We start from the raw sequence: 12284 nt of genomic DNA on the forward strand, positions 1-12284 counted from the left end.
TGCTACTTGCTATAGCTAGGTCCATAAACTATAATGAGAAGCCATCTTTATATGGAAAATAATTCGCATAAACCCGGAAGGTGACACCCAACAAACATCTACACACTCAATTTATATATATATATATATGTGTGTGGAATATGGATGTATTAAGAAGATAGAGATAAGGAAAAAATTTGAGTGTTTGTAAAGTGTATGCAATTATTAAATGTCTAATATTATTACTTAACATACATAGATGAATGTCATCATAATCCGGTGGATAAGAAAGCTTTGTCAAGCACATTTAACTGATTGACTTTGAAATCAAAATCAATTTTGAGAAGAAACTTTTATAAGTAATTTTTGAGTACCTAATTTGATACAGGAGAAAAATACAGGTAAGAATTTTTTAGCACACTTAACAGCTGCATATGGCTATGCAGTATATATATCAAGCAAAACCAAAATTGGGGGTCCATCACACCATGCCATGCAATGAATGGGGTGCTACTTGACTGACCACACCACCTTCCTTCATCCCTTTCAACCCTCTTATCTTATATGTCTTTACTCATCATCCAACTTTTTTAGCTGAAACTTGGCCAAGTTGCTCTTTAACTTTTGATTAGTCTTACTCTAACACACTCTTTCTTCTCTAGACCACCTCACCAATATTAAAGCCTTCACTCCATCTCAATACAGTTCAATCTCTTCTCCAATCTTCCCTTCTCCTTCCTACATACTCGGAGTAATTAAGGTTCATTGCAAACACCTTTTGAGTTTTATTATTTTGTTTTATCTCTCTCGGTTTTCTATTCATAAACATGGTTTCTGCTGGAACTTATGTGTCCTCTGCTTTTTGTAATCTGTAGGCAAAAAGACTTGAGGAATTAGTACCGTTTCTTCCATGGGAGCATGCTTGGGGACCACGCATATTAAAGCTGAGAGCCTACTTAACACTGGTATTCCACATTTTTGTTCATCTTTGCTTTTCTGTTGATTGGTTTTGGTATTCTCTACTTCATTTAACTCAAGTTCAGCTCTTTCTTTTCCCCTTTGGTTTGATTAGACTGCATGAAGGATTTTGTTTAGGCAAAGTGGATTTAAACTTAGATTCCCTGCTCTTCCGATTGTCCAACTTTTCATTTGTTGGCTACATTCTTCAAATTGTTCTACAGATGCCAAATATCTTGTTTCAATATAAATATTGACACTTTCCAATATACATATTGACTTAACCGTGTGACCTTGACTTCACTATATTCACTCTAATATACCAATTTTATTAATTATAACAACATATATTGAAGTGGAAACAGACTTAAGCACTCACTTTGAAATATAAAAGTGAGCAGAGGATTGAGATGAAAGTCCGTTTACATTGCACTCAACAAGTACCAAACGCACTAAAGATTAAGATCCAGCTTGTTATCTCAGTGAATGCTAATTTATAACTTATAAGTAATATGTAGCTGATGAAAGTTTTATTTGTGGGAATATCATCTCAGGATTAAGTTCAAAGCATGTGAGTGCTGATGCAAAAGATCCAAGTAATAAGGATCCCGGTGATCAGAGCAGAACAAGTAGTGAAGTTGCTGATGATCTTAGTAGCCAAAGTAGTAAGGTCTTAGAGGGGTCAGCACCTCAAACTCCGCGGAGCGTGTGTGAGATCGTGCAGTCATCTAATCTGAAGAGCTTTCCGTTGACAGAACTTAAAGTTGCCACCAGAAATTTCCGTGCAGATAGTATGATGTTAGGAGAAGGTGGTTTTGGATCAGTCTATAAGGGCTGGATTGATGAACACTCACCATCTGCTGCTAAACCTGGTACAGGCATTGTTGTTGCTGTGAAAAGGCTTAATCAGGATGGCTCCCAAGGTCACAAGGTGTCGTTGGTGAGTTTTAACTCTAATCTACTTATTTAAATCCATTGCTCTTGCTAATTAAGAATAAAAACGGATTAAAATCTTCTGTACTCAAACTGTTTCTCATTCTCAGTCCCACCAATGAAAAAATTGACAGACTATGTAAGTTTGTAATTTCCACCCTCATGTCTTTTCTAATTGACACTGAAAGATTTAATTGTTGGGGCAGAAAATTCAGATACCATTTTTAGGACAGAAGTTCTTGATTCATCAAAAGCTGCCTCCAATACATTGTAAACAATTAATATATGTTTGAGAATGTTTTTACCTTGTAGGCAAGGCATGGTATAATTCAAGAAGCAAGTCTTGAGGTGCCTTATCTTATCCATGTTTCTCTTGGTTGTGAAATTAAGAGGGGTTTTGTTTTCAGTGTTAATGTTACGTCAATTTTGCTTTGCAATGTTTGTCTTTTCAATTTTAGGCTGAAGTCAACTATCTAGGCCAGCTTTCTCATCCTCATCTAGTGAAGTTGATAGGGTATTGCCTTGAAGATGAAAACCGCCTTCTGGTCTATGAATTTGTGCCTCGTGGCAACTTGGAGAACCACTTGTTCAGGAGTGAGTTCTTCCTACTCCTAGCATGTTTGGATCAGTTTATTTTTCTCATTATTGGATTTAAGAACTAATGTGCCTAACCTTAGCAATATGATTATGATTGTAACAGGAGGTTCATATTTTCAACCTCTTTCTTGGAGCCTCCGTTTGAAGGTTGCTCTTGGTGCTGCCAAAGGCCTTGCATTTCTTCACACTGAAACAAAAGTGACATACCGGGATTTCAAGACTTCAAGTGTCTTGCTAGATTCAGTAAGTGTCAATTGTACACACACAAAACAGACACATTACAATCAGGTTCTATGCACAGGAATTCAGACATCAAATCTGAAATTTTTTTTGCTGATTTGATCACAGAATTACAATGCAAAACTTTCTGATTTTGGATTGGCAAAGGACGGGTCAACAAGTGAAAAAAGCAATGTCACCTACGGATATGCAGCTCCAGAATACCTAGCCAATGGTATTGTGAGGTTCATGTTATAGTGAACCAAATGATATTTCATTTTTAGATTCTTTAAATCACCTTATTTTTTCCTTGAATCAATTCTGACCCCCAAAAGCTACGCACAAAAGTTTCCCCCCAGAATCGGTTCTGGCTTTAAAGGAAAGCGAAAGTTAAAAATGATTTTGCAATAACAATGAGTCTTCTACACCTCAATATTTTCATAAGTTTCCTTATAAGGATATTTTTGCAAGTCAGAAACCAAATAGTTATCTCAGTTGAAAAACTCTCATAAGCTAGAAGCTTTCAAACTGGTCTTTTTATCTTCATTAACTTACTCAAGAATCAACTTCATATATCATTTTGGTCAGTGACTAAAATCTTCTGTTGACGAAGGTCACCTCACTGCTAAGAGTGATGTCTTCAGTTTTGGAGTTGTTCTACTGGAAATTCTATCAGGCAAACGTGCTTTTGACAAGAACAGACCACAAGGGCAACACAATTTGGTAGAATGGGCAAGACCCTACCTAGCAAACAAGCGTAAGCTTTTACGTGTGTTGGATACTCGCCTTGAAGGACAATATGAATTAGAGGAAGCTTATAAGGTAGCTATTCTCTCCCTAAGGTGCCTTTCAACAGAAGCAAAGTTGAGACCATACATGGATGAGGTTGTTGCATATTTGGAGAAGCTACAAGCTCCCCATGTAAATAAAAGCAACAAAAATCATTTACGCAGAAAAAGTGCTGATGATTTTATCCCTGTTAGAACCATCAAAGCTCATCTCCACCCCACTGCTTCACTGCCTTGTACACTATCCTTAGCATGAAAGTTAGCAATGTTGTCTAATATATTGTACACATCTTATCTAGTGTTTGTAAAAGTTAAAATAGGTGGCAATGCAATGTATTTTGCTCTGTAGTTTCATAATCTATACTGTTACACTTGCAATGTGCTGCTTTCACATAAGGGAATATAAGTTGATTAAATGTTAATTTTGATTACTCTTTGCTTGTTTTTTGAGAATATGGGCATAATTTAGGCACAAAAGGAAACTAAAACCAGAGTGTTTTTTATCCAGCCAAACTAAAACCTCTTGATTTTTTAGAAGATTGATGAAAAAGACTCCCACTAAGAAAAGAGAAAGCCTCTTCTGAGAGATGAGAAAGACTCTTCTTTGTCGCTAATCTATCTCAAGGCTCAAGTGGAAGAGTCATAGAAAACACTCTTTGAATTCAAAACAAAGCCACCAGGGACCATTGGACCATGATTCACGATCAATTAAATTAGTTTTGGACGGACTCTTTGGTCATCATCCACCTTTCTAAACGTGACTTTCTTAATCTATTGGCCCAATCATTGAAGAGAGAGAGAGAATAAATGGATAATTTTGTCCCCGGGTGAAAAACCCTGATTGACATATTCATTACACATTTCATTATAACATCTTACATTTACTATTTTTATTTCCAAGTTTTGAAATCTAACAAATGAAAGGACTTCTCAGTACAAATTCAATTATTATTTTTCAAACCATTCTATAAACTAGTAAAAGGCAAACTATTTTTGCTAACAATACAGGTTATATATTTACACAAAATGAGATATTCAGACGTGTTTGTCCTAAGAACTCAGTTCAATTTTATACTGATGATTTGCTTTCTAAAAGAGAACTTGACAACTATCAAATTGGCAAGGATAAACCAAATTACTACCTAAATCTTGCTAGTCATGACTAAAGTTATGTCTGGATATCCATTAGTACCAGCGAAAACAAATATTAGCACACACTTCAAAGAAAAAAATGAATAGAACTCGTCTTATGAATTTGGATGAGAGTCTTCTCATGTTTCACATTTGAGAAGGAGAAGTCACTTAATATTATAGCTTCTTTCAAAATTATCCTGTACATAGATTCATACAACTATTAATTAACACAAAATTGGCTGTATATCAGTTGTTAACTGTGTACCTGCCAATGCTGGCTGAAAACTATGCGAATGAATCACCCAACATTGCCATAAGCAGGCGACAGTAATGGAAGACTTTCCTTTACAAGATATAGAGATCACTTATCAGTTATCACCATGTTCTTACTAGCCCAGGCGCCCAACTTTTCCAATCCAATCTTCCAATAGACTTATTTCTAAAGCTGACCATGTCTCTGAATTCAAAAACCTTCTTCAAATAACTATTCCCCTGTTTAGCTGGTTCAGGTGCAGTGTTCTCAACAGATAATTCTTTTTCTTCTTCAGGCGCTACAACAGCTTGGGAGATGCATTCATCCTGAGGAGCTGTCTCGTCAATAATGTTTCCAAGAATCTCAACCACCTCACTCATTTTCGGCCGGGACTTTGGCTGCTTCATGAGACACTTGTTTGCTAGGACTGCAAGTTTATGAGCTGATTTTATGCAATCCTGTCCTTCAAGCCGAGGATCGACAATAACACGGAACTTCCTAGGATCAGAAATATAAGGTCTTACCCACTCTAAAAGCTTTTGTTCATTTCTTGGTAGGTTTCTTTCTACAGCTCTCCTCCCGGTGATAAGCTCATAAAGAACTACACCAAAGCTCCAGACATCGCTCTTAGCAGTCAGCTTACCAGTATGAACATACTCAGGCGCAGCATAGCCAATAGTGCCGACAACCTTCGTGAAGAGGAAATAAGTCATTCATTTCACATATCAGTAGAATACCAGGATTACAAACAAAGTTCCATATTTTTCAGACCACCATAATGACCTCATGGATCAGACTCATTCAGCAATGAATAAGGTCAAAACTAAAAATATATATCTAGTCAACTACTTCAGATTAACTTCCAGGAAGCATGATATTCAGATGTTATCAAGTATTGTTGTCAAATTTCCACCAATGTTATGTTTAAAAGTAGAATATAAGGACTTTTCTCAGGAGTGTGTATAGAGATTTTCTTACTGATGTTGAAACGTAACCAGACCCTTCTGTGGGTCCTTGCCTAGCAAGTCCAAAATCAGATAGCTTTGCATTGAAGTCCTCATCCAGCAAGATGTTGGATGTTTTAAAATCTCGAAATATTAGCTGCATCAATTAGAATTAGAATCATAAATGTGTTTCTAAAAAAGCACTGTAAGGATTTTAGCTGATGAGAAATGCTGTAAAAGACATCCACAGTAGAAACCATCCACAAAGATAAATACATTAATAGCAAAGGCATAAGGAGCTGAATTTATAAACCAATGTTAAAATTCCAAATAGGAATGTCTAAGTAACAAGTTCCTAATAACGGTTTAATTATTTCTATTTCAACGTAAAGCTAAACAAACAAACAAAAAAAGATACTTACATGTTTGCTTAACTTACAAGAAATTCCAAAAATAGTGCTTAAAAACTCATTTATTGCATGTCCTGATCAGTGATTTTCTGCATGTTTGGTTGTGTATTTGGTACACCTAAACTTGAAAGGTATTTTGCTGCTCTAGGGACAGTCATGTTTGGCTTCACCTTGAAACAATTTTTAAAACTTGATATCCCAATTCCCCATTTGATCTGAAGCAAGTAATCCTTCAATTTGACAATTCATGGCAAAAATTCACTACCAACTATGTCATGTTTGATAAATCCAAAATTCCAAACATAAATAACTTCATTTCAAATTCCCTTCTAAACTAAAATTAATTTTGCATAGTCAAGATCATCCGGCTAGCATTCACCCTAATATCCACTTCATCAACAGAAACCATAAAGACATGACATCTTTAACAAACAAAAAAATGAACATGGACTTAAGAAACCGATTTCCTGCATATGATTGTAGTACATGACAAAACAACAATACAATTTGTCCTAATGTACCTGAAAATCCATTTCTTCATGCAGGTATGCCAAGCCACGAGCTGCATCTTGAGCAATCCTTAATCTAGTAGTCCAAGGGAGAAATGACGAGGGAACCCGAGCCAAGAGATGATCTTCCAAGCTCTTATTTGGCATAAACTCATACACCAAAAGTCTTTGAATCCCTCTTTCATCATCTTCTGCACAGTAACCCTCTAACCTCACAAGATTTGGATGCTTGATCACCCCCAACAAGTTCACTTCATTAATCCACTCCTTATGCCCCTGAAAACTAGAAATGCAAGAGACAGAGAAACCCCACATCAAGATATCTCCTTAAACAACATACCAAGTTGAAAAAACAGGAACACCAAGCTGAAAATCCACTGCTTATTGCTCTTTTTTCAGAATTGAATGAAGGGTACTAACTAAAATTGCGAGAGAAATTCAGCTATATGAATCAAAACTCAAAAGGTGAATAATCAATTGATGGGTTAACATAGAGAGGAAGAAAGGGGCATGCCTGGTGGCCATTACGATTCAACTGCTTGATAGCAACATCGATTTGGGAATCATCGATGAGTCCTCTGTAGACAGAACCGAAGCCTCCCTCGCCGATCAAGAGGGTTCTGCTGAAGCCACGCGTGGCGGTTTTGAGGTCGGAGAAGGAGAAGAGGCGAAGGTTGTTGGCTCGCCGGAGAGAGAGGAACTCGTGGAAGCCCACCGTGTCGGAGTAGTCTCTTGACCCAGTTGAGTCAAACTCGGACCTGCGAGTGTCCATGAGGCTGAGAGAGCGCGCCCATGAGACCCTTGATCCTCTTGAGCTGGAACCGCCGGCTCCGCCGTCTTCATCTTCGCCTCGCCGCTCGCCGTTTGAGAAATGGAAGCACTTCATTTGGTCACTACACCATGAACACACGCGATGGAAGAAGAAGAAGAAGAAGAAGAAGAAGAAGGGTCAGTGGTCAAGGAACCATAACAAGGAACAACCAAAGACGACCAAAACACAAAGGAATGAAACGGTATCGTTCGAGTTGAATGTTCTCTGTTGTTCACTTCTAGAGAGAATGATGCAAATGAATAGAATAATTTTTCATTTTCTTTTTAAGAAAAGATTAAAAAAAATCACAACTCTAAAAAATGAAAAATCACTCTAATTATCAGCCAATTGACACCAAATCAGCACTCTAGCATGAGAGTTTGAGGGGGGAAAACTTGTGCAAGAAGTATGAGTCTCATTGCCCACCGATGGAGGTTAGAAACGAACCAGATAGGTGAGTGTAGAAAGTGAGTTAAAATGAGCGGGTATCACATTATGGAAACATCAAGTATTTATAAGAGTTACCATAAAATATCGATGACTTGAACCCATGAACTTCAGAGTTATGGGATGACTTACCTTGTAAGGTGTCATCTGATGATTGGAAATGAATAGTTACAACTATGTTAACATTACTATTATCAGTTAATGTGTATTGCAGCGGAGGAAGGTTGGGCTAGACCGAGTGTGTCGTATTGATCATTTACTAAAATCAATAAAAACTGTTTAGGTTGACAATGATGACATCTGTGATAATTTTTATCATGATTATAGCGAAGGCCTTGGGGTGCCATTCTTTCATCCATCTAGATGGTTTTGAGTTTTTTATAAGTAAGGAAGGTGTGCATGGGTTTTAGGAGTGATCGAAAGAGTATGGTTGATTGGGATAGGAAGGACGATAGATGATCTAGTAAAAGAGTAAGGCAGGGGGTTTGGATTCCTTCAACTTGCATTCAATGAGCTTAGCAAGGCCAATGACTTAAAGAAATAGAATAAGGGCGCAAGATTGACAATTCATGATTGATGTCAGAATTTAAGCTAGATAGAAAAAATTAGCCTCACTTCAAGAAAATACTCATTACCTAATTTGAAAACCGTTTGAATCTGGTTTGGTAGTCGATCGTGGTAGAAATTTGCCTTAGTTTGAAAATGTTTTATTGATGATCTTTGCCTCTGATCTTTGTAAGAACAAAGGAGGTGGATGGGGGAATAAGCGGTGACTGAATGGAAAGTTGAGCAACCTTTTCCATGCATGAGGCCAGATTGTATTGAGGCAATTGCTTCGTGGAGAGAATCCATGTTTAATTGGAATTGTCTTGTGATTTGCAAGGGATCTATGAATCCTACTCTGCTTAGGAGTTAAAATTACCAAAATGAAAGCATTGGAAAAATGATAATTATCCAACCAATGACTCTACCAATTTTGAAATGATAAGTCTTCAATAAAATTTGAACAAGAAATAATTGGTGACCCATATATGTTCCACATGTTATAATATATTTTAACTATCAAACAACCTCAACACGTACATAGCGTATTTAGATTTAGATTAATGGTGGTCACACAATCTAAAATATGATCAGAAACTATACTTTATAGCTTTTTCCTATAATTGATTACGAGTCTTCGAAGAAAAAATTCAAATATATGCTAATAATTGTCCACATCTCTTTTAGACTGGCTGACAAATTATACTCATTATCTTCAATATGGGTTGCACGTTATTGACCATTCCCCGGAGGGCCTGTATTTCTCTTTTGCTCATGTTTTTTCGGATGTTATATCACTCTTGTAGTATCCCTGTCTAGTTTTTCTTTTTCTTGTACATATTTGGGGCATATACCAAAAGTGGTAAATGAATATACCGGTATATGTAACTGTGACACTTTTGTAAACTAGAAGGAGGTTTGTAAAGGAGAGTATGTTACAAGAGGGTAGGCTATCCTTTTGTTATTCTTGTCCGGACCATTCCCTTCTCTTTTGATCCAAGATAAGTGAACACGCCAATCATGCTCAATCAGCTCACGGATTTCTCCCAGCAATGCTGCATAGGTGTGAAAACGCCAGTACTCACTATTGTTAAGAACAGTAACCAGATTTAAAGCATCAACTTCACATTTTATCAAACGATGGATCCCATTATAATTTGAACTTATGATTAGATTATTTTTTTTATTAATTGATATTAAGATGAATGTATAACTGTAAGTACTCTATATAACTAACTACGTGGTAATTATAATTAATTGTGAAAATTAAAAATGGTCGAATTAGACTAGAATCTACCTTAAGAAGGTAGATGTCATGTGATATAGGCTTTGTTTCAAGGTCTAACCAAACTTCTCAAAAAATAAATCGTATTTTATTATGAACCAATATTTTATAATAATCTTATTTTGCAGGCATTTCCTTTTCTTGACGCTGTCTCATTTTGGAGTCAAAATTATGTGCCTTGTACGTTGTAGTATACCAAAGGAGACCATTTTTCATTGAAAAATTCAACAAGAAGTTCTTTACTCTTAGCTAATCATATGGCATTTTGAATGATTTATACCAGATTATTGAAAAAAACAACTAAAACATTGTTTTAAATAATTTGAAAAAAATAATCGAACATGTGTCAAGAAACGCGGTTTTATTACATGTATCTCAAACCAGCAGAATAGAAGAAATGTGGGGACTTTTGAAATCACATTGAGATATATTCGATTAGAATAATTATACTTATTATAGATACTAATTTTTCCTTCCATTACACGTTCATGTTTTTTCTACTTTATATTTTTCTAATTTTACTGCATCACGAGCTATATTTTTCATTTCTCTACAAAAAAAGAAAACTACAATTTTCATTTACTCTTCCCTCTCCTTTTATAAGTTTTAGAAACATAATCTTTAAACTTTTTGGATAATTGGTTCATGACATAGTATCAAAAGTTTTATGATAAAGTAGTCTAGCGATCCATCATTGTCGCTCTCATTTTTTCCAACAAAAAAAAAGTTAAATTCCAACATATAGTAAGTAGAATGTGTTAGGAATATAATTGCTCATATGTTATTTACCCAACAACTTAATCGATAAAAGTGTCTTAACATTTTAGTTTTCAAACACCTAGAAACACAATGAAAACATAATTAAAAACACACCCTAAGGTGTCACCCAAATTAATTAATGGATTTTATCCGTATATTTTTTATGAGATACAATTCACACCAATTTTGTTTTTCTTGACTTATGGTACGATTTTAAATAAAAATATACAAGGAGAGTATATCTCGTAATATATATATATATATATATATATATATATAATGTTTCAATATATAGTCCCAAATTATAATCAAGGATAAAAAGCATTCAATTTCACTAGAATGAAACTTGGTGGAACAAAATTTTCTATGTTCAGGATTCAAATTCCACAGGTAACCCGAATTTCACTAGACAAAACAAAACATATATTGAAAACTTGTTTAAATGGAGTTATTTTTTTAAACAGGTAAAAAAAACTTTCATTAATCCAAATCAAAGGATGGAACATCCGAAGAGACAACAAATCTGGAGAATAATTTTCTACTCATACTTGTTGTTTAAGGGGAAAAAAGAATTTCTAGCCAAATTTTCTAAAGGGTGTTTTTTTTTTTGGTCAAACTAAAGGGTGTTGTTTAACCGTCGAAATAAGTGCCAAATTCTTGTGTTTTGCTTCGGGATTTTGACAAAGTTTCGGGGCTTTTATTTTTGTGGTCAAAGGACCACTATATTAAAATTTAAAGAGGCTAGAAGCCCAAATAAGGGGACCAAAGGTCCAGATTCAGAAACAGGTGATTTTGACAAAAAAAAAAGTAGAATAAACAGCACTTGTTCTTTGACCAAAATTATTCCCATCACATGGAAACTGGACTTTGTTATGGGCCTCTTTCCTTTACTAGTAATGCTTAAGTAATTTTTATTTTTTTCTAACCCACTCGTTTGGTTAACCATTTCATTTTTCCTTAAGTGTGTATATCAGTACATGTTATTTTTTTGGAAGAAAAAATGTGTCAACCAAAGAATTTTTTTTTTTCATTTACAAAAGTTGGGATTTAAACATTCAATTACTTATTTAAGTAATAAAGTGTTAAACTAAGTTTCCAAAAATATAATTTAAGTGATAAGAGGTGAGAAACATATGAGTTACGAAGAAAATGTCCAAATATAATTAATCCTTAGAATAAGAGTTTAAATGATTTCCAATGTTGAAAAAAAGTATTGAACTGGCTAGTAGGTCAACTCACTTAATCATTTTCATATACTCCCTCCGTTCCCTATTATAAGTCACATTTTTTGAAAAAAATTTGTTACAAAATATAAGTCACTTTCTAATATCTAGGAAACATTAAATAATTTTTTCCATGTTCACCCTCATATTTAATATGAAAGAGATGATAAACTTTAGAAGTATTAACTTAGAGAGAGAAAATTATAGGAAAGTAAATAAGGGTAATCTAGGAAAGCAAATCATTTTTTTTACAAATTTATTACTAGTAACTATTTTTCTTAATCTAAGAGAATTAGTTATTTGTGACTTATATATAGGAACGGAGGGAGTATTTGATTGGTAATCAAAATGACCAAATCATGTAGCAGTGCACTCCGATTTAGGAATTCAGCAATCGGTATCCAAGGCCATGTTTTATGTTTTCTTTCTTTTTTTCTTCCTCCAAATTAACCAAAGGGAGGGTAGGTATCCAAAGCTTCTTTCGGGTTAGGTA

General features: G+C 35.0%; 2 protein-coding genes across 3 annotated transcripts; one reads left to right on the plus strand and one right to left on the minus strand.

Moving 5' to 3' along the window:
• Nucleotides 1-461: 461 nt before the first annotated feature.
• LOC130740544 (receptor-like cytoplasmic kinase 176) lies at nucleotides 462-3895 on the plus strand. Its single transcript, XM_057593194.1, has 8 exons — nucleotides 462-739; nucleotides 855-944; nucleotides 1491-1876; nucleotides 2182-2217; nucleotides 2328-2463; nucleotides 2570-2709; nucleotides 2815-2920; nucleotides 3299-3895. The coding sequence occupies exons 2-8, from the start codon at nucleotides 890-892 to the stop codon at nucleotides 3727-3729; spliced, it is 1290 nt and encodes a 429-aa protein (XP_057449177.1). The 5' UTR covers nucleotides 462-739; nucleotides 855-889; the 3' UTR covers nucleotides 3730-3895.
• Nucleotides 3896-4756: 861 nt separating this feature from the next.
• LOC130740543 (serine/threonine-protein kinase PCRK2) lies at nucleotides 4757-7793 on the minus strand. 2 transcript variants are annotated; one of them, XM_057593191.1, is made up of 4 exons: nucleotides 7238-7793; nucleotides 6736-6999; nucleotides 5839-5961; nucleotides 4757-5549 (listed from the first exon to the last, which is right to left on the minus strand). In XM_057593191.1, exons 1-4 carry the CDS (start codon nucleotides 7607-7609, stop codon nucleotides 4983-4985), a joined length of 1326 nt encoding a protein of 441 aa, XP_057449174.1. In that variant the 5' UTR covers nucleotides 7610-7793; the 3' UTR covers nucleotides 4757-4982. The 2 variants fall into 2 exon arrangements, with proteins under 2 accessions (XP_057449174.1, XP_057449175.1); XM_057593192.1 differs by having other exon boundaries at nucleotides 6736-7006; nucleotides 7238-7381.
• Nucleotides 7794-12284: the final 4491 nt, after the last annotated feature.

The sequence above is a fragment of the Lotus japonicus genome, chromosome 2 (assembly GCF_012489685.1).
Source record: "Lotus japonicus ecotype B-129 chromosome 2, LjGifu_v1.2".
Lineage (NCBI taxonomy): Eukaryota > Viridiplantae > Streptophyta > Magnoliopsida > Fabales > Fabaceae > Lotus > Lotus japonicus.

Bases quoted from the DNA above. Each gene is read 5' to 3' on its own strand.
- LOC130740544 (XM_057593194.1), top strand. From the start codon at position 890: ATGGGAGCATGCTTGGGGACCACGCATATTAAAGCTGAGAGCCTACTT. The intron at 1,877-2,181 runs GTGAGTTTTAAC...TTTACCTTGTAG, and splicing joins AAGGTCACAAGGTGTCGTTG to GCAAGGCATGGTATAATTCA. The intron at 2,710-2,814 runs GTAAGTGTCAAT...ATTTGATCACAG, and splicing joins CAAGTGTCTTGCTAGATTCA to AATTACAATGCAAAACTTTC.
- LOC130740543 (XM_057593191.1), bottom strand. From the start codon at position 7,609: ATGAAGTGCTTCCATTTCTCAAACGGCGAGCGGCGAGGCGAAGATGAA. The intron at 7,000-7,237 runs GCATGCCCCTTT...TCTAGTTTTCAG, and splicing joins TGAATCGTAATGGCCACCAG to GGGCATAAGGAGTGGATTAA. The intron at 5,550-5,838 runs GTAAGAAAATCT...CTCTTCACGAAG, and splicing joins CTGGTTACGTTTCAACATCA to GTTGTCGGCACTATTGGCTA.